Here is a 21,944-nt window from a genome sequence, read left to right on the forward strand (position 1 = left end):
AGCATCAGATTTGCTATCATCATTATCTATTTAATAATGTTTTATAAAAAATTCCATTTCGTAAATAAAATGTATCAATGCATAGATTTGTCACATAGATCTAAACGATTTATTTCGTTATCTCTCTTCATAATTACTTTATACAATTATAGACATTATTGTAGAATTAAATTGAAAAGAAAAATTTGTCCGTTAGTGTTTAGAAATAATTTAATGTACAGATTTATGTAATTATTAAATTAATGATCGATAACAAAAATTTGAAAAAAACAAGCATAGCAAAAATTTAGTTGACAAAAATTTTTATTGCACATTTCCGTTATTGCGTAAAAATTAATCATACTAAATAAATAAATTGTTTATTAATAATGTAAGGTCCAATGTATAGATTTTTGAAATGTATCTATTTATATACTTGTCTATACTTTTTACATGTTTATTGTATTTAAAATTTAAATTTACCAAATTTAATTAAGGTAAAAGACCCAGTTTTTGACACTGGTTTAGTTATTGACTTTTACAATTTTATTTTAATTAAAAAAAAAAAATCAACTAATAAATTAATAAATATCAATTTCAAGAAAATTGGTTTTTTGAGAACATTTAATTTTTTTAATTAGAATAAAATTGCAAGTGTCTAACAACTAGGCCAGTGTCAATAACTGGATCTTTTATCTCATATATTAAAATAAAAAAATTATTGATTCATCCATTTGGTATTTAACAATGTAAAACGAACTAAAAAGAACTACTTTAATTGATTTAATTGAATAAGACTAAAAATATAATACACCGATAGTACTATTATATTTATGCGAAAATTATTCTACTTATAAACGGTATTTAAAAATAATATTAAGTAATGACTTTGTACATCTCATCTCATGATCCGGTATCAGAGGTGGTATTCTTCCATGCCTTACGAATATCAAAAGAAACCCTCACTGGGCTTGTTATTAACCAACACAGCAATATTATAAAAACAGTTGGTATGTATAATTCCAACGGGTTAAAACCATTTGTTGTTAATGACTAACGCGTTGAGTGAACTTAGACACCGAGAAAATTTGTTTTATACATTTTAGTCGGTTTATCATTTAACAAGTACCTGCGAGAACAGCATAATTAGCGTCAACTGTATTTAACTCAAAAACTCGGACCCCCGAATATTCACTTTAATAAAAATATTTATTAAACATTTTTTTATTTTTAAATAAAATAGTTATACATTTACAATATTTGTACATGATATTTTTTCTTGTGTTCATAAAATTACTATTGTTATATCTCTTTGTAAATTCTTAGGATAGATTGTGCCTTAAAAAATGAAAAACCACATTGAGGAATCAATCAAATTACTGATTTATTAGGAAAAAAAATTAAACAAATATGTAAAACAAAAAGAATTGATTTTGTTTTGTACGTAGATAATCTCGAATTATTTATTTTTAAAAATATTGTAAAATAATAATACTCGAATATAATTAAACTTTTTTTAATTAATACTATTGTACATACTATAAACGCAATAAAAAAAAAAAACAAATGTTTTCTCTACTTGAATTGTTTATTTATTTATTATAAAATATTGTTTAATAATTTAAGTTTATTTATTTTACCATCATTGTACTAATATGCAAAATAAATGTCTAGCACGTAGATGTATATATATATATATAAATACCAATGTATGTAGTTTAATAATATTTAAATTTACTAGTGACACTAGAAATCAGTAGGGATTTCAAATTTGGAATAGGTTGCACTGCTTTACACATAGTTCTTCAGCATGTTGAGCAGTCGTAAAATCAAATTTCTTCTTGAAATTTTCTGTGTGTTTTTATAATTAAATAAATTATTAAAGTTGTAATTTTTATTTTAAGCACAGAGATTTTATTATTACCTTTAGTTAATTAATAACTTATTTTTTACTTTACAAATCAATTATTTAATAATGTCTGGTGATGTTCAACCAAGAAAACGTAAAGAGAAAAGACGTAAAAGAGGCAAGTAAATGATAATCTTTCGTAACACGTTCTTGCTGTCGTAAGATATTTTTAGCAATAACTGTATTTTTTTTATTTTTATCTTTTACAGAAAATAGAAAAAATAGTTTTTCGTATTAATTAATTTTTTTTTCTTATTAATTAATCTTTCGACACTTGTTATTATTCAGTCAACTATATTTTTCATTTATAATATTTTTTATAAGCTATTTTAAAAATTAAGTTTCTTTTTTTTTTTTATTGTGAAACTCGTACAAAATTTATATAAATTATATCATTATTGAAATGAGAATGATATTTTAATTCGAAATTTTTGTTATTAACAGGGTTAATAAGATTTAATTTTGATAATGAAAGCGGAGTTAAGAATAGAAAAAATAGTGCATTTATATACTTTGTCAGACTTAAACCTTAGAGCTGTAAAAATAGAATAATTTGTATGAACCTCTTCAAAAGCATTTATCTTTATAAATTGTAAGAAAGTACTAAAGAGATTTACTAATAAATAAAAGATAACGAAAATTTCAATAAATTCGTGAATTTTTTAGTTGACAGCGAGTACCATATACAAAGGATACAAATTCTCGTTGGTATGATTTTTTTTTTTTTTTTTTTTTTAATATTTTATAAACGTAATATTATTTTTAAGTTTATTTTCAATAATATAATATAAATATTTTTTTTTTGTTTTGAACTCAGACTCAGAATCTGGAACTCCGCCACCGCAATTAGTTAATCCAGCTGAACATGCGATGGATAACGTTACGATACATGTCTATAAAGAAGGAACAACAGGAGGTCATTGGTGTGCAAAAATTATATTTTTTACCTTATTTACAGCACTAATTGGTCTGCTTGGTGTAATTATTTTAGAGCACCGAGGTACAACTGATGGTAAATTCTCACTTTTATTTTTTATTTTATTTATCTTGATTAATGTTTTTTTAATTGTAATTAACACGCTGTAATTAATGGAATATTTTTGTGCAGTGGATACAACACTATCTAGTTCGAAATGGGCTACGATTTTTGAAGGTTGGGTAGATGATATTCTTCCGAGTCATGATGATGAAAAACATCACGAAGAAAGTAGTAAAGAAGACGATGAACATGATGAAGATGAACATGGTGAAGATGATGAAGAAGAGCATGATGATGATGAAGAACATGATAAAGAAAGTCACGAAGAAGATCCTGATGATGATGAAGATGAAGGGATTGGGTCTGAAGATGTAGAAAATGATGAAGAAGAAGAAGAAGAAGAAGAAGAAGAAGAGGAAGAGGAAGAAGAAGAAGAAGAAGAAGAAGAAGAAGAAGAAGACGAAGAAGTAGATGATGATGAAGAAAAAGAAGAAGAAGAAGAGGAGGAGGATGATGATGAAATTGATGAATTGGAAGCAATAAATATTCAAGATGATGATGAAGAAGAAAATTCTGAAGATATTGAAGATGATGAAGACGAGGATGAAGAAGAAGAAGAAGAAGACGACAATGATGATAATGAAGAAGATGAATCAAAAGCTGAAAATGATGAAGATGAAGGTTTTGAAGATGACGACAATGGTGTTTATGAGAATCTTGATGAAGCTGATGACAATGAATCTGCAGAGGGAAATGATGAAGATGATAATGATGGTGATGATGATGAAAAGACATCAAAACCTGAAGTAAAATATAGTAAAAAGAATACACGACAGCCTTCCAAGAAGGATGAAGACAGTTATGAATTCACAGGAATGCCTGGAATTGATGATGGAGGCGCCTTCGAAAAAGTAATTGATTTTTATTGTATTTTAATTATTATCATCATAAATTCAATAATTTTTTAACAATTTGTGTTTCATATTGTTAATAGATGGAAAAAGTAGAAGGTATTGAGGTTCCCACGGATAAAAATGAGGTAGTAGATGAAACGAATGGTAAGTAACCACATAACTTATATAAAAAAGTTTTTTATCCAAGTTATAAAAAAAAATTGTTCTGATATTTTTTGATTTTTATTCACATTTTTGAATTTCAATATGAAGAAACAGTTTTCTAACTACTCTAAAATTACTAATAAGAATACATAAAATCAATTTCAATACTTGCAAAGAAACATTCGATGATATATAAGTCAGTTTTGTATTGAAATACATGGTAGTAATTTGAATCTATTTAGATATTGTTATTTTAACAAAAAATATAATTCTAAAATGAGACTAGAATAGTTTTTAGCCAAGATATGAATTAAATTAAAATTTTATTCTTATTTGACGAATTTATTTCTTTAAAAAAATTAATTATGATTTGTATAAATATTTTCAATTTTTTTAACTTGGATAGAATTTAGCTTTGAAAATTATTTAAAAAAATCCTCCATGCTCTAATTGATATTTAATTTGAAAACTATTTTGTTACGAATCAACGCATTGTTATAAATAAAGTAGAAAAAATTTAAACATTACTGATGATTAATTTAAAAACTGAATAAATAAAATTATTCTCAAAATGAATGCTATAAATAAGATAAATAAATTGCGGAAAATATAATGTCGTGATTGCAGTGCCACTGAAATTTGGAGTTGGTGTTGCTCTTGTCGTTGCCGCTCATATTGTACTTATTAGAAGGTGGAAAAATGGTAATTTAATTCTTATAAGTTTTAAAATTATTTTAATAGTTTTTTTACATGTTTTTGTTTATTTTTTGAGAAACGTATTAACAAATACTATCAAATTAATTAATACATATATTCACAATTTTTTAAAATCTAAGTTGTTTTTTTTTTTTTTTTTTTAATAGAATTATCATATTATTTTATTTCATTAGTTTCATTATTTAAAATGCTTGAGTGAATAATATATACATGTTAGCATGTTTTATGTGATCATTGATCATCAACTAACAAAAAATGTAAGTACTCAACAAAATATTCCGTAATTCAGTGTAATTTTTTCCATCCATCAAATCTTGTAAATATTTCTTGTAATTTAAAATTAAGGGATAAATTTAATTAATATATTTTAATAGTTGACGCTCTCAATTCGGAAGAAACTACTGATATAAAGAGAAGAAATACTACTGTACCGCCTACTAGTTCAAAAAAATTTACACAAGATTCCAGTCAGCTACACCGACAAACAAAAACTTATCAAGATGTAAAATCTAAATACAGAAATTTGCAAGAAGATATTAAAAGGGTTAACAAACCATTAAGTTCGAAAGGTAATATATTAATATAGCTCAATAAATTATTCATTTGATTAATTTTTATAATTATCTTAATTGTAATAGACGAAGAGACAAATTTATTAAGAGCAACAAAAGAACAGGAAATTCACACATCTGAAAGTGAACGACATTCGGGTACTGAACTCGAGTCAGATTATATGGATGATGACTTAGAGCCTGAAGAAGACTTGGAAGATGAAGAAGATTTAGAGGATGAGGAAGAAGTTGAAGAGGTCGATGACAGAGATTTGGTTGCTAAATTAGAAGCTAAGTATGGTAAGCTTCCAACACCGAGTCCGAGCGAAGAAGAAGAAGAAGAAGAAGAAGAAGAAGAAGAGGATGAAGAAGAGGAAGATGAAGAGGAGGATGAAGAAATTGAAGATGAAGATGAAGCAGATTGGAAACGTAAATAATAAATTTTTTGTGAAATTTAAGGTGATATAATTGATGTTAATTTTAAGTTTTTTATACATTATGTATTTACGAGCACGGAGGATCATTTTTAATAGTTTTTATTGTTATCATTTTTATTTGAAAAAAAAAATTTATTTTATTTATTATTTTTGTTAGCAGGTATAAATGTTCCAAAGACACAAAATCCCGCTAATGAAGATAAAAATTTAAAAGAAAAAGAATCAGCGAGAGGACGTCAAGTTAATCCACCACTTCGAGGTGGTCGACAAGCTGTTGATTCTGAAGACTATGAAAATGTTAATGTTCAAGATGAAATTGAGCATTGGTTAGCGAAGGTAAGTATTTGAAAAAAATGAACATTTCTTTTCTACAAAACTGATTGAACTAAATATTAAATAATTACTTATTTGTTACTTTTTCTTTTACAGGATTTGGATAACTGATGTTATCATAATATTTTATAATAAATTTTCAAGTATTTAAAGAACTTCTAGATTTATAAAAATACATTTTTCTTAAATAAAACAATTTTTTTTAGATAAATTGCTTTTAGTAAATATTTAATAGATATTTCTAACGAAAATGGCTTGATTTTATTTTTTTAAAATAATAACCAAATATTTTGAATTAAATGCTCATATACTGCTCAGTATATAATTAAAATAATTAAATTTAAATAGTTTTTATCTTGTATAATGATTATTTTCATAAGAGGAAAGTTTTTCTTTTGTTGTTGATGAAAATTATTTGTTTTATAAATAAATATATTTTAATAAATAAATATCTGTCAACATAAAAGTGTAATTAATGAGGTCATTTATTTTAATTACGTTATTATACAATGATTAATGATTCATATAAAAAAAGATTATTTATAGCATTAATTTTTATATAATAATTAAATTATTTGATTTAGATAAGGATGAAAAAGTTTACCATAGTTATCAATTCATTTCAATATTTACAGAATAATTCGCCGGGACCTATCGTTTTATTGATCAATAATTTTTTCTCTATGCAAGCTCATACATTATTAAATATAAATGAAACATGAATGACTTCAGTGACTGTTAACTGATGATTCTATACAATTATTATTATTATTACTCCTATTACTATTATGATCATTATCATAAATTTTTTTTTTTTGAGTAAAATCTTAAATTTCTTTTTACATATTGTATAAAAACAATATAAAATACAAATTAAATTGCTTTCATAATTTTGGCATTATGAAATAAAATAATTAAAAGTGTCGTATAATTAATAAGATAGATGTAGAAAACAATAACGAAAAAAACGTTGGATTAAGATAAAATTTAATATTTATGCTTATGTCTGTGTTTTCTGGGCGATGGCGAAGGAGGACTGCTAAGTCTATGCTTAATAGAACTTCTTGGCGGAGGTGGTGGTGATATTGAAGGAGAGCGTGCACGCTTTTTACGTTCACTTCTTTCACTTACAGGTGATGATCTCCGTGATGATCGTGAGCTTGAAAATACTGGAGATGGGGTTGTACGTATTCGCGGGGGTGATGGAGTTAAAAGAGCACGCTTTTTATAAGGCGATCGTGATCTTCGTTTACTTCTCGGTGATCTACTACGTGATCTATTTCATTTTTAAATTAAAAATTAATTTTATAATGAGAAGTTAAATAATATTATATTATATTATATTAAATTGAAATATTCTATTACCTATAGCGACTGCTACTTTTTGGAGGAGGACTAGGTGAAGTTCTTCGTCTGTCTCTATAATGAACTGGTGAATCTGTTGACGTACTACGTCGTCTTTCTCTTCGCCTATCATCGTCTCTTTCTTCGTTTTTTATTTCTTTCGATTCCTTTTCACTCTACGACAGAATAATTAAAGTTATCATTTAAAATAAGAACAAAAAAAAATAAGTGATTGATTACCTTTCTGATAAGTTTTTTACGATAATGTTCTATTTGAGATTGAATGGTCATTCCTGACTTTAGTGTTCTTCTACCGCTTTCCAATTCATCTTGGTATTGCATTATTTTAACTTCTATTTCACGTAGTCTAGTACGTCTTTCTTCGTTGTAATCTCGACTGCTAAGAATAAATACAGTAATTAATTAATTATTTATGAATTTTTTTAAATAATCATAAATTAATAACTACTAGCAACCTTGCAGTCACTATGTGACCGCCGTGACTCGTGAACTATAAATAAATAAAATTTTGCTTTACTGAATAATGACTTTTGTTAAAATGCTCTGTACTTTCTTAACTGTTGACGTTTTTAAAGATATAAGCTCATCCCGATGTTACACTCATCAAGAGCTTTCATTTGAATACCCACATGCATTTTGATATATTTTTCATATATTCATATAAATAATATATATAAATATATGAAAAATTGATGTGGGTATTCAAATGAAAGGTCTTGATGATTGTAACATCGAGATGAGCTTATATCTTTAAAAATGTCAATAGTTCACAAGATACAAGGTCGTTTCTTAATTATGTTAAATTGCACTGTACTTTCTTAACTATTGACGTTTTTAAAAATATAAGCTCATCCCGACGTTACACTCATCAAGAGCTTTCATTTGAGTACCCACATGCATTTTTGATATATATATTATATATACATATATATAATATATATAAATATATAAAACAATGATGTGGGTACTCAAATGAAAGATCTCGATGAGTGTAATGTCAGGATGAGCTTATTTCTTTAAAAATGTCAATATTTTATAAGATACAAGGTCATTTCTTAATTATGTATCTAAAGATAAAAAATTTTCGAATGCAGCCTAAAAACTTATCATCATAAATTGACTATTGGTGAGAATGATATGAAACCATAAAAAGGCACAACTCCAGGTCAAGACTTTTCTAACGATACCAAATTTAACCATAAAACTCCATTTTATCATACAAATACACTGGCCACAAAATTTTGCTTATTTTCTTAATAATGTAGATTACCTAGAATCCATACTGGCATCTTGTGAATTAGAGTCATCATTTTGTTCTAATTCTTCCCATTTACTCGTTGTCATAGCTTGTGCTTCAACTTGATCAGGGTCGACAGTTTCCCATCGTGAAGGTACAAAACCCGCGGGCATTATAGGTTTTTTATCATTCGTTTTTTTAGTCTGTGTACGATTATCCTCCATCGGAATACCGTCAATATCATCATCCACTACAATGAGATAGATAAATGATAAATTAAATTAATTTTTACAACATAAATTTGAAATAAAAAATAAATTTTTATAATTACTTGGAACACCGTCAATGTCATCATAATTACTACTAGGTTGAGGAGTAAGCCCAAGTTTCATAGCTCCTTTCAAAAGTGCTGCACCGTCGAGAGGTATGCCATCCAAATCTTCACCAGTATCTCCGTCAACATCTGATAATGGAGCACCGTCGATATCCTCATCATTGATGGGCTCTGGCTCAGTATTAATTGCAAGGCCGAGGAAAGTATTTTGTAGCTTAAGCAAAAACTCTCTTGGATAAACTGCCCAATCTTCCCAAGCTTTAAATACCCGCATTACACGAATTTTAAAGCCTTCTGCTTTTAATCTACTTTCAAAATGTGTGTACGCTTGATGAACTTCGGTAAATATGTCTAATAAACGTGCTTCGAATCTATGGATAAAGTAAGTACAATCACATTAATATGAATTATAATTTTATTAATAATATTTTTAAAATAATACAAATAAAGACTTACGCTTTTCTATAAATGGTAGCGTTTGTTATTTTAACACCACAATTGTGCAAAATGTCAGAGATGAGGTATAATCTGGCAATTTTTTTATTAGCTGGTGTTTGTAATATAGATAACGACTCATAAATACAGTCACATATTTCTTCAGCTGCTTCAGCATGTTCGATACAAAATACCATTACTTCAGCGACTTTTAAACGTTCTGGAGAAATATTTCTGAGCAAATCTTCCAATCTATCACGTTGACTAATTCAAAAAATATATTCATTCATTAGTTTTGTTTATTAATTATGAGCGTGTATTATTGAGTTATTATTTTACCTATTAGATAGACTGCCTCTTCTTGGTTCTTGTCTTTCTTCAATTTCAACTAACTCTTCAGGCATCCCTTGAGTCCAAGGATTCATAGGCGGTGGTCTCCACACACTACCCCCTTTAAACATTCGAAAATCATCCGTACGCCATTCTTTTTGCCCGTCTCCTTGTAGTATTGAATATAATTTCCATCGATAATACGTGTGTGCTGGTGAGTAATTTTCAAATAAAAATCTGCAAATAATAATTGATTTTATTAATAAAAATTCATTACTTTAATGCTTAAAATTATGTTATCAATAAAAAAATAAATATATTTACCTAAACATGGGGTTATTCAATTCACGATTCATAATCATAGCCTCGAACATAGGACCTTCGCGAATAACAAATTCCACCATCCTATGTATCAACATGACTAAGTTCCTATAACGCACAATGAAAATTGAAAGATGGGCTCATAAAACTTGCAGAAAAAACGGTGTGTTTTTTTTTTTTTTTTTTTTTTTTAAGTATTAATTATTAATTTTTTAAAAATATAAAATTCCTTCACACGTCAATCTCCATCCAGTGGACACGTGTTGATAGAAAGTATAATACTGCGTTTAATACTTACAATAGTGTGACAGTACATAACTAAAAAAATCAACAAATACCTTTCCGTTGGAATAACCACTTTGACAACGGCATTCTGCAAAGTCTGTCAAGGTCCAAGATCACAGTATGCAACAGAGTGTGACAGACAGATTTGGAATAGTTGATAGACACAGTATTCAGTATGGGGTTGGTGATGTGCCAGCCCAATTCGTATGCCAAATTTCGTGCCCCGAAGAACGTACGCCAACAAGAAGTCATTACAATAACACAATTTGTAAACGTGGATTAGATTTGTCATTTGACATTTAAACAATAGTCAAGGTTTTAACATCTTCCTTGCCACTTTAATGTATCTTTTACTACTAGTTATTTTGCTATTCATTAATTTATTCATTTTTTTATCAGCACATCAGTCTCACACTTACCGATTTATTATTCAGACTCTAATAGTCTTAAATTGATGAAAATTGTACGTAATTTGTATCAATTACTACTTTTATTGACTTTTTAATTAACATCTTCACTTCATCCAAATAATTAAAATGTTCAATTAAAATAAGCAATTTAATTCTATTTATTGACCTTTGATGAGCTCACGGTGTAGTTAATAATGAAAATTATTATGCGCTTTTGCTCTGTTTCTTTGGTTTATTTGATTGACTAATCAATTTTTTTGCTTATATTTTTTTCTAACAGAAGTAAATTAATTTTACCTTTTCGAAGTTTTCCTTTTCCTGGGGGTCCGCGCTCTGGAGGTTGCGGATACGTGGTATCTGAGATTACGTTTCAAAAACATGGTTATACGGTTCAAAAATTTTACATGAAAAATGAAGAAAAAAAGGAAAAAAAAAAAATAGTAATTAAGAACGAGATTAACAAAAAAAAATCGTTAATGATGGCTTATAGTAATTTAAATGTAATAAATTATTTTTAGTGCAATATGATACACTAAAGAAAAACAAATTTAAGAAAAAAATTCCATAAAAAGATCGCTGGTAACTATGCTAAATTAATAAATTTACAAACAATTGTCGCGTTTTTTTTTCCAAAATCCTAACAATTCATCAATGACTAAACAAATAAAGACATTTTAACGTGTTGATGTTGATTAAATAATGATAATCAACTTTCATAGACACTTAAGGTATTTGATGTTAAATTAAAAAAAAATGTTTTATAAATCTAAGTAATATATAAGGGGTAAAATATCAAGTAGTAATAAAACGAAATTCGATTGAAGAAGTGATTGAGCGTTTTATTAATTACGCGCTGGGAGTGCTTTGACTGGGGTACCTTGTGTCTGTCACGACGGTGAGGTTGTGCGTTGAACGGTAAGCCAGAGGGTGGTGGTGGCTGCGTTATCTCCATCAATGCTGGTGGAATGTAAATTGGATATGGTGGTATTGGTACACTTTTTCCCCAACCTAACTTCATTTCGTACTGCATTATATCACGACCTATTGAATTAATTATTTTTTAAATAAATTAGTCCATTAACTAAAGTAATAATATGTGTGATAATTTACCATTCAAGTTTTTCAACGCTCTTTCACCATCCTTACGACTCATAAATGCAACAAATCCACAATTTCGTTGTCTAGCCTTTTCCTCATCACTTCTTGGCCACATAATTTTTATACTAGCTAATGGACCAAATTTACCAAATATTTCCATCAATTGTTGTTCTGTGATCTAATGAAATGAATAACAACGATAAAGCTTGAATGAAAAAATTAAATTCCATACTCAAAAAATTTAATTAATGATACATACTTTAGGGTTTAAATTACCCAAATATAAATTAGTCGTATTAGGATCACCGTTGTCAAAAGAACCATCTAAAAATAGTATTTTAAGATAATTAAAAATGAATATTACTTATTTTAGAGCTTTTAGAAAAGGGTAATAAAAAAGGATAAAGGAAAAATGGATTACCCTCGTAAATCATGGATAAAAGGTGAGGATCATCGACATAATTGCGTAGAGATTTTCGTGAATCATGAAAATTAGGACTAGAGTCTAATGTGAAAAAAGATTATAATGTTTCTTTTGATAGTGAAAAATAATAAGGTAATATAAAAATAAAGTAAAAATGATAATATTAATATTTCTGTAAACAATATCATACCCTCAACTGACTTTAAAGCAGCCAGCATTGGATCATCGGCAGACTGAGACATAACAACATTTTTAACAACGCCTTTATACTTATGTCTCTCTTCTCTTTCTTCTTGAATCATTTTTAATTCTTCCTTAAATGTTTCTAGATTACTTTTCTTCTTTTCACCTTCTTTCTTTTTTTTCCCAAGCCTATCTAATTTACGGTCGTTGGAACCAAGTAATTTAGCATACTCCTGCGCTTGCTCAGCTGACGAGCGACTATCAACTAATTCAGATATTTTCGATTGTGGTTTGTACAATTTTCCTTTGTCTTTAGTATCTTCTTGCCTTTTTCCAGCATCATAAGTACCGGCTTTTATCCATACTTTACTAGTTGTTTTATTTGGAGTTTCTTGAAATGTTGCTACGAACTCTTCGAAAGCCTTTAAATTGGAAATAAATTAAATAGTAAACCATTTTAATCATAAATATAAATACATGAATAAATTTTAACTGTTAAAAATGAATGTAATGAAAAAACCGTGTAGTTTTTTTTCTTATTAATATTAAAAAAATATTTACTTGAGCTGCTGCTTGCTCTTGTTCTTTTTTTTTCTGCTCCTCTAATTCTTTTTTACTCTGCGGTCGTTTTCCCATGGTGCCAATGGAGAAAGCCTTTAGCTTTTGCTCGTTAATTTGCTGTTTACAAATTAACAGAAACAGAAATTATTATAAAAAATACTAAAGAATTTGTATATATAAAGAATAAAAAAAAAAGTATGCAAATTTTTGTAATATATTGTTATAGTAATATATTTTTTGAAATAAAAAAGAACTCAAAAATTGTAGTGTCAAGTAATTCCATTTCATAAGAAATTTAATCTCTAAAGCAATAGGTTCTTAATTTTTGTAATTAAATGGAGTGAAATATTTACCTTCATTATTGCTTTTTCCGCCATTCTTGATATATCTAAAAAGCTAACCTACAATACGAGTATCATAATAAAATAATAATTTCAAAACTAGTTGTAAAAATTAAGACGGATATATGTATACATTAGGACTAAAAAAATCAGTACTTAAAAAACTTTTGCGTAGTTAAGTTTAAGCAACCGTTGGTGAACACATCTGATGATTAAAAAATTATATATTACCAAAAAATCTTTATATTTTCACTAGGCCACTTGAAGACACACTTTCAAGATTTTTTTTTTTTACTGCTCTTTATTGTTTTTCAATTATCCGTGAAGTTAACCACTTTTATCTAGTCAGTGCTATCAAAACACATAAAGTTATAAAATTCAACCATCACTCTGAAGTTGGCAGACATAACTTTTTAAAAATAAACATTTTTTATTAGTATTTAACATTTGATTATTGTTAATTATAAATTAAACAATTAAATATTGAGAAAAAAAATTTTTTAATTAATTTTTTTTTTTTTTTTTTTTTTTCAAAATTTAATCACTTAAGTACTAAAAAAATTTATTTTTAAATTTCAGATCTTGATTCAATTTAGACAACCAAACGAAAAATAACACTGCCAACTTTAATGCAGTTGCCAACACTGCTTCTATTCAATAATTTTTTCTCAATAAATTAGATTAAAAATAGGAAACAATGAAAACCCGTAATTATTTACAAAGTTCCATTTTTATACAACAATAATTACACCGTAATAATTATTAAAAAAAAGTAAATGAGAATTTTTGATTAACTTTGATTGCCCATCTACTCTCCAAAAAATTGATAACAAACAAAAAGTACTAGAAGTATAAAAAAAATGTTGATCTAGTGCCTAGTGTTAAAAATAATTTTAACAATGGCGACTGTTTTGTTTGTGCAAAAAAATGGTTATACCATTCGGTAATGCATAGAATAATTAATAAAATTAATATACCTAATTATTTAGGATAGTCCAAAAAATAATATTTATTTATAATAGATGGATTGTTGATAGTTCATTATTAAATTGTGTGTAAGTGAATGTATAGGATAAAATAAAACAAAATAATGAATGCAACGAGTTTATATGTATCAACATGTCGGCTTGTATTGCAAGCCGACGCTGATGATTCAAATTCATGGACAGATTTATACAGACTAGTACCATATTTAAGGCAAAGTCTCAGCTGTACGGTATGCTCCAATCTTTTGATTGAACCTCATACACCAACGGAGACAAATTGTCAACATCATGTGTGTAGAGGTTGCCGTGGTGGCCGTAAAAAATTAAAACCATCGTGTGGCTGGTGCAAGGATTACGATAAATATATTGAAAATGTACAACTACGAATATTATTACAGTGTTACAAAAAGTTGTGTGAATATCTCACAAGTACTAATATTTACCGTAGTCTTATCATTACTGTGTCTTCAAATGCTTCGAGCAATAGTGCTGCTGTGGTTGGTGCCACCAGTCTTATTGAACTCATTCAAGAAGGAACAGGTTTTAAAGATGAATTTAAAAGCAATGCTGGATTATCAAAATCTGCTTACAGTATATTGCCTTGTGTTTACACTAGTACAACGTCAACACAAACACAAGCTAATACGTTACAGCCAACCATTGACCCGTTGGCAACAACTGTACCTGGTAATTGATTGAATTTTATTGGCTTTGGTGTTTTTTTTTACTTTATTTATTAATTCATTCCTAATTATTTATTAATAATTTATTTTTTATAGAATCTCCAACAATAAGAACTGTCTCAAATGGATCATCAATTTACTCTGTGATGTATGCAGGCTCGGGTAATAAAATAACAATAAAACGCAAAGCTGCGACTTCTGTAGAAGACACTGATCTCAACCAACAGGATATTGATAATCCGTCGAGAGGAACTGCAGGAGGGGTAAAATGCATTCCATCTTCACAACTTTCATATGGAACTTGTTCTCCAAAAAAATCGTCAAAGGGCAGCAAAGTAATTTTTCTTACAAACTTGTCATATCATGTCATGCAATAATTTTTTTTCTTTAATTAATTATTGTCATTTCAATTATAAAAAAACTGCCCGAACATTAACATCTAATCACACTTTTGCTATCATCATCTTACGATGAGAAAAAAAAAATACTTTTGCTCAATTAATAATTTCTTGGCTCAAGAAACTCGCTGACGATCAAATATTCTATTATTATTAATTATTAATTTCTGAAGAGAAGAACATCAATATTTATCTTTGGATAATAGATAAACAAAAGAATAGCTTTGTTTAAATTAAGTAAAAATTATTTCAATCAATTTAACAATTTCTTGAGCTAAGAATATATATTCTTGAAAATTTTCAAGAACATAATTTCTTGTATCAAGAAAATTTTCTTAATAAAAGTATTTTTTTTTCTCAATGTAATCTTTTTCATAAATTAAAAGTAGATTCATTAATAATAATTGCTTTTTTGATAAATTATGGAATAATTTATTGCAGTCATCAACAAGCTTCAAAAAACCAAGATCTAGCTCAACAAGAAGCAAAAGAAAAGGATGTAGGTGTGGAAATGCTACGGCAATACCAGGAAAGTTAACGTGTTGTGGTCAAAGATGTCCTTGTTATGTTGAAAGTAAGCCGTGTATTGAATGTAGATGTCGAGGATGTAGAAACCCTCATACTGCTGATGGATTGAAAGTAATTTTATTATTTTTTTTTTAATTTTTATTTATTCAATAGAATGAATTGTTAACAATTAATATTATTTGATATTTTAGATCAGGCCACATATACCAGAGCTACACAATTTACAGTTACAGCTCTCGAGTCCACTTGATTGTGATAGTTTAAGTTCTGATACTCTTAGTTCAGTACAACAGTGTTTATCAACATCACCAACAACCATTCAAGTACTAAATGTTTATTCAACACCAAGATTAGACATTGATAATGTACCACAAAACCTTCCTGCAGCTTTACTCGTTGGTGAAGATGCGATAGTTAGTACAGAAAGTGAAGCTGACGATAGTGATATACAAATTGACGTGTGACAACGTCAATAAAGGCACTACTGAAGTGCAAATTAATAAATTTTTTTTTTATTGATTTACTTTGATAAAGTCATTTTGTTTTACAGTTAATTATGATTGCGGGATTTGTAAAAAATGTAAAACAGGTAGATTGTTGAAGAGGATGGTTATATAGTTTTATAGTTGAATTTATCTAGTGGATTTTTTGTATATACAAGTCAATTGTAGGTACATGTAATTTTATTGTATTTTTTATTTGATAAATATTCATTTTAAATCCAGTATTTCAGTTTAATAACCAATCACTAATGGTCGAGATTTTTGTTATTTTAATTTTTTTTATTAGCACTATTTTTATTAATAATCAAAATAAAGCGATAGTGTTTAGTAGAAAAAAAGCTTTTTTAAATAATAAATAGTTTATCATCAAGTTGGTGAATTGAGATTTTAAAACGAAAAATTAAGAGCTAGGTATAAACACATGAATAGAAAAAAAAATAAATGGTCTTTACGAAAAAATAGTAGTGGAAAATGTTTTATACTTTATAAGATTCAGACGGCATACAAAAAAGTCTTATTCAAATAAAACATATTTCTTCAAGACATAACATATAATTGAGAAGTATACCTTTGTTAAAGAAATATATTTGTCTTCACTTAAACACTATCGTTTTTTTTTATTTCTTAATTTAAAAAAAAAATAATTAACGCTGGTTTATGTTAATGCTTAATTTTTGTTGTATTTACATACAACAATATTTTTTTTTTGTATAAAAAAAACAAATTTAAAAATTAACGTGTTTATTTTTTTATTATTTTTGATAATTGTTGTAATTTTACTACTGAAAATTACGTAATATCAAAGATAAAAAACCGTCACAGTATAGATTTTTAACTAATTTATTTCATCACCAAAATAAATAAATAACAGATTTTTGAAAATATTTAGGTATAAATATTCGCAATAAATTTTTTACGGCCGTAGTGATATTTTTTTTAAATTTTATTTTATACTTCTTTTTTTATTAATTCAATATACTTAGCAGCAAGTAATTTTCTAAGATAAAGAATTAACTTTTATACTTCTGATAATTAAGTCACGAATTGAATTTTTTTCTAAATAGGGTTCCAAATTTCATGAGTACTCTATACCAGAAAAAAATTTCAAATAATCTGATTGTATATACTAATGAAAATAAAAATAAAAATAAACAAAAACAAAATTGTAATTTGTTTAAAAAATATGAATATTATATTGTAACAAAGACTTTTATATTATAATTTTTAGAATAAGATTGTTAAAAAATGAGGGCTATTGGAAAAATGTAATGTTGACATGCTTGAATTATTTTCGTTAATACTACCTATTACTTTTTGTTATTATTATTATTCTATTGAATTGAACAAATAAGACAAAAAATTGTGGTTAAATTTTAAAATAACCATTATTTAAATTTGTACAAAATTATATTAATAAAATTTTAATAGAAATGAAATGTATAAAGCAAGACTAAGTTCAAGAAGTTTTATTTTAACCAGAAGTATAGCTGTATAAAACCAAAAATTTCTAACTTGCAGATAAATATTGTTTGAATTAAAATAGTAAGTAATGAAAAATGTATTTTATAAAAAACCATTGTATTTAATTGACAAGAAAACAATATTAATGAAGAATAAATTTTTTCATTAAAGACTGTTAACTTTAAGTAATTTATACTGTTTAGGATAAAAAATAGATGTGATGAAAGATTGATAGTTTAACCCAAAACCTATCACCGATATCACAGAACGTCGCAATCTCGCGCTTTACTTATTTGTTTTGTTCCATGGTATACAATTGATTGCACATAACGGAATGCCTTAATTTTCGGGATCTGCAAACTAAATAAAAGGAATTTAAAAAAGAAAAAAACATCTTCTGATGGCTAAAAAAATTTTAAGAAAAAATTATAAAACGTCTACACAATAAATTAATGCATAAAGAAGTATAATTTTGTCTAAAAGGAGATTATTTTTAAGTATTAACACTTCTATTCAAATATGAAGAAAAGTATACCACTAGAAGATAAGGATACAACCGTGAGGTTTAAAAGAGGAAGTCTATGTGGAAGTGTCCAAAAATCGATTGGGTGAAGAAAAATTGTTCTTAGCTAACATTTGGAAAATGGGGAAAAAAAATGTATATTTCAGAAAGACTAAATCAAGTCCAATGGCCAAAAGAGATTAAAATCTGAATTATTATTCCATGATCATAAAAAGTTACAGCTTTTATATAAAAAAATTACACTTCTTAGTGACATTTTGAAACAAATATTTTTGTTGCGATTTATCTGTGGTATACACGGAAAAAAATTAAAATGGTTACATCGTAATCCAGGATCAGATTTTCAATACGATCAACTTTTATAATTTTCAATGTTACATCGTAAAAATGCCTATAGAAGTAGTAAATCTCCAAATTTTCACAATTTAACGTTGTAAATTTTTAAATGTATAATTATCAAAGTGACTGTATAGAAAGTCTGATCCTAGATTAGCATGTAACAATTTTAATTTTTTCCCACACAAAAAAAAATTTACTTGAATCAAGTAAATAATTTTGAAGAACTTCATCTTCTTGATTTGAGTAAAAAAAATTTGAAACTAAGGAATTTTTCTTGGTTTAAGTAAATTTTACTTGATTAAAGAATTTTTCGTTTTGATTGAAGACAATAAAACTCTTTAAAATTATTTTTTTGCTTCAAGAATTTTTTTTTTCAATGTATGTAGGGTAGAAGACCCCATTAGTGACGGGGACCCCATTACTGACACTTTCTTTGATTTTGGTACTTATTCAATTCATGAAATCATTAATTTCAATAATGAATTATTTATGAATATATTATTTCTAATCTTTAAGACCTTTAAATCAAAAAAATTTTTAATTTTTATTCCAAGTAGAATATTTCTTCATTGAAAGAAAAAGTGCCACTAATGGGGTCTTTTACCTTATGTTGCAATTAAAAAATACGATTTTAACTAAGCTACTATCTTAAAATTCTTAAATTTTTCAAATTCTCATTTTCTCTCGTGATATCCAATTTAAATATAAGTTAGTCGATTAATTTAAAACTGGTTCTTAAATTGAATGAAATTATTTGATTAAACTGAAAGAATCTCTGTAAACGTTAATTAATGGCTTTCAATAATTAATCCGCAAAACATTAAGTAAGTGATATGTCTTTCTTAATAACGTCAATTAAGTTATATCCACAAGAAACTTTATCGCAATCAATGACAATCATTTATTAGATCCATTAATCAAAGTATTCATTGTGAACTATTTATTTTATTTATATTTCCCAAGAAATAATAGAAATATAAATACTTATATTTTTTATTTTTTCAGCATTATCCATCAGAGTGCCGGCAACAATTTATTCACGATTTGCTCGGGGCATTTATGGGTTACTACATATATAAATACAATCATAGATCTTAGTTGGTGACTCGGACATAAACAAGATCATAATTCAGTTTGAGATGGATAGCAGTCTTGAGTAGCGATTGTTACGTTTATCACGTAGCCTGAGGCCTCGGAAATCTCCAGCGTAACGTAACTATGACGTTTTTTGATCTGATTCAAATAAACAAAAAGTTTTTATGTTTATTATTTTTTAATCTTCATGTGAATTTTTCTTCCATGCACAATTTTTATTATTAAATTTACCTTGATGCAAAATTATGCCCTCAGGGATCTTGCATCGAATGACACTTCTGTCGTCGTAATTGACAAGAGACTGCAAGACTGCAATAATAGTTTTGTTTGGTCACAAATACTTGGCTCTACTCGCCGTGTAGGTCCCTCACCCCTTATCTGAAACAGGTCATGAATTTAATCACAAAGAATGAAAGATATGTCGTGTTTAAAAGGAAATAATTCTGGCGCAAGATTATAAAAAACTAAAAGGATTTACTGGATACACGTTACACTCGATAGAAAAAAAAAACACAAATTTTATCAAGCACACGTCCACATATATATTTATTTTATTATTATAAAATTACGTAAATGTTCAATGATATTTGTAACAGTGAAAGTTCATGTATACTTTTGGGGACATGTGAAATTCAAGATGCGTACAAGGAAATTATTGCACTGGTCTTAGGTTTAGTATGGATTACATTTTTGCATAAGGCAGATTAAATATTTAACCATTTATTATTATTATGATTTATTTTTTTTTGTTTCAGCTAATTTATATTATTAAGAGAATAAGCGAAATTTTTTGACCAGTGTATTTATATGATAAAATGTGTTTTTATGGTTTTAAATTGGATATCGTTGGAAAGGTCTTGACCTGAAATTGTGTCTTTTCAATGTTTCATATCAAGGGTTTTCTAACGCAACCACGTATCTCGATTTTTGAAGATGAAAGGGTTCAACTGAAAAATTAATAATTAATAAACGCGTTACTGAACAAAAATATTAACTAGATTAAAAATAAATACGATAGTATTTTTAGAAAATACAATTGATAAATATTATTTTTAGATGAATATTAATTTTTTATAAGCTATTTTTCACCTCATCTTTAGAATTGTCATTTTTGAGATACGAGGTTTTGCGTCAGAAAACCATCGATATGTTTTTCTAAAATAGTTTATGCATTATGATAAGTTTTCGAAGTAATTATAAATAGATTCGAATTTAGCGATAAAAAAAATTTATTTATTTATTTTATTTAGTACACGTAAATGTTGTTATATGTCAAAAATTAATTTATATAATTAAGAAACTAAGAAAAATTTAGTAACGGGTATATCTTTATCAGAAATTAGGTTTGATATTTTTTAGCATTAGTTATTTATGATTTAAATAATTGAGAGAGAAAAGAAAATTTTGTGATGTGCATATTATTATTTTTAAAGAAATTTTTATAGTTTAATTTGGTATCATCAGAGAAGTCGAGACAAGAATTAATGCCTTTTCACGGTTTTATATATTTTTCAATGATAGTCAATTTTTTATGATAAGTTTTTAATAGTTTTTCGGTTCTATAAATTTGTCCGTTAAATTATTTGTAATTGATCCTGTAATAGCACTATCATTTTTTTAATTTATTTAAAAAGTACTCAAACTATGTAAAGTGTGATTATAAATATAAAAAAATCATTAAGTCAAAGTTTTCTTATTCATAATTCGTAAATCTCGGCAGTCGCATAGTGACTGCAGGTTGCTAGTTTACAATTAAAGCACTTTATACACAAGTAACAACAATACAATATCGAAAATTTAAATTATAGATCATGAGAAATAAAGTTACCTAATATAATTGCTTTCCCATTATCTATTTACAGACAATATGACATCAATTGATTGATTCTAAATAAAGATTTTTTTTTTTTTTTCAGCAAATGAGTTTTTAAAATAATACTCTTTTAGAAAGGCTCATGATCTAGAACTGTTTATATATCAGTATTACATTGTTGTGATGTATATTTGTAACATTGCAATAATCTTTAGCGGTGTTATTGACAATCCCCACGTCTGTATGTGCATTTTGTTACTCTCACGATTCGGATCGTTGTATTTACTACAAACTCAATTTCGTCACATAATCTATCCCCCGCATGAAA

At 26.9% G+C, this 21,944-nt stretch overlaps 3 protein-coding genes and 1 long non-coding RNA gene across 11 annotated transcripts; 2 read left to right on the forward strand and 2 right to left on the reverse strand.

The window, feature by feature from the left end:
* The first annotated feature begins 1,747 nt into the window (after positions 1-1,747).
* Positions 1,748-6,154, forward strand: LOC123262553 (glutamic acid-rich protein-like). Of its 4 annotated transcripts, none has more exons than XM_044724771.1 (10): positions 1,748-2,006; positions 2,555-2,596; positions 2,706-2,900; positions 2,997-3,778; positions 3,862-3,925; positions 4,553-4,627; positions 5,017-5,211; positions 5,281-5,622; positions 5,788-5,966; positions 6,060-6,154. In XM_044724771.1, exons 1-10 carry the CDS (start codon positions 1,955-1,957, stop codon positions 6,072-6,074), a joined length of 1,941 nt encoding a protein of 646 aa, XP_044580706.1. In that variant the 5' UTR covers positions 1,748-1,954; the 3' UTR covers positions 6,075-6,154. The 4 variants fall into 4 exon arrangements, with proteins under 4 accessions (XP_044580706.1, XP_044580707.1, XP_044580709.1 ...); XM_044724772.1 differs by having other exon boundaries at positions 5,791-5,966; XM_044724774.1 differs by lacking the exon at positions 2,555-2,596 and having other exon boundaries at positions 1,749-2,046.
* A 276-nt stretch (positions 6,155-6,430) lies between these two features.
* LOC123262554 (U2 snRNP-associated SURP motif-containing protein) lies at positions 6,431-13,593 on the reverse strand. Of its 5 annotated transcripts, none has more exons than XM_044724775.1 (18): positions 13,444-13,593; positions 13,300-13,347; positions 12,947-13,063; positions 12,393-12,807; positions 12,200-12,283; positions 12,038-12,102; positions 11,791-11,956; positions 11,558-11,721; positions 10,978-11,037; positions 10,324-10,367; positions 9,989-10,093; positions 9,674-9,901; positions 9,356-9,598; positions 8,897-9,270; positions 8,599-8,815; positions 7,548-7,707; positions 7,329-7,483; positions 6,431-7,239 (listed from the first exon to the last, which is right to left on the reverse strand). In XM_044724775.1, the coding sequence occupies exons 2-18, from the start codon at positions 13,321-13,323 to the stop codon at positions 6,951-6,953; spliced, it is 2,910 nt and encodes a 969-aa protein (XP_044580710.1). In that variant the 5' UTR covers positions 13,324-13,347; positions 13,444-13,593; the 3' UTR covers positions 6,431-6,950. The 5 variants fall into 5 exon arrangements, with proteins under 5 accessions (XP_044580710.1, XP_044580711.1, XP_044580712.1 ...); XM_044724776.1 differs by having other exon boundaries at positions 13,421-13,586; XM_044724777.1 differs by having other exon boundaries at positions 7,548-7,704; positions 13,300-13,586.
* Positions 13,594-14,105: 512 nt separating this feature from the next.
* On the forward strand, positions 14,106-16,602 carry LOC123263250 (E3 ubiquitin-protein ligase MSL2). The gene is made up of 4 exons (XM_044725851.1): positions 14,106-14,960; positions 15,053-15,291; positions 15,796-15,993; positions 16,074-16,602. The coding sequence occupies exons 1-4, from the start codon at positions 14,378-14,380 to the stop codon at positions 16,344-16,346; spliced, it is 1,293 nt and encodes a 430-aa protein (XP_044581786.1). The 5' UTR covers positions 14,106-14,377; the 3' UTR covers positions 16,347-16,602.
* A 1,300-nt stretch (positions 16,603-17,902) lies between these two features.
* On the reverse strand, positions 17,903-21,876 carry LOC123263252. The gene is made up of 3 exons (XR_006509136.1): positions 21,632-21,876; positions 20,035-20,181; positions 17,903-18,199 (listed from the first exon to the last, which is right to left on the reverse strand). It is a non-coding gene; the product is annotated as an uncharacterized LOC123263252 (long non-coding RNA).
* Positions 21,877-21,944: the final 68 nt, after the last annotated feature.

Source organism: Cotesia glomerata, linkage group LG4 (assembly GCF_020080835.1).
Source record: "Cotesia glomerata isolate CgM1 linkage group LG4, MPM_Cglom_v2.3, whole genome shotgun sequence".
NCBI classification, from domain to species: Eukaryota; Metazoa; Arthropoda; class Insecta; order Hymenoptera; family Braconidae; genus Cotesia; species Cotesia glomerata.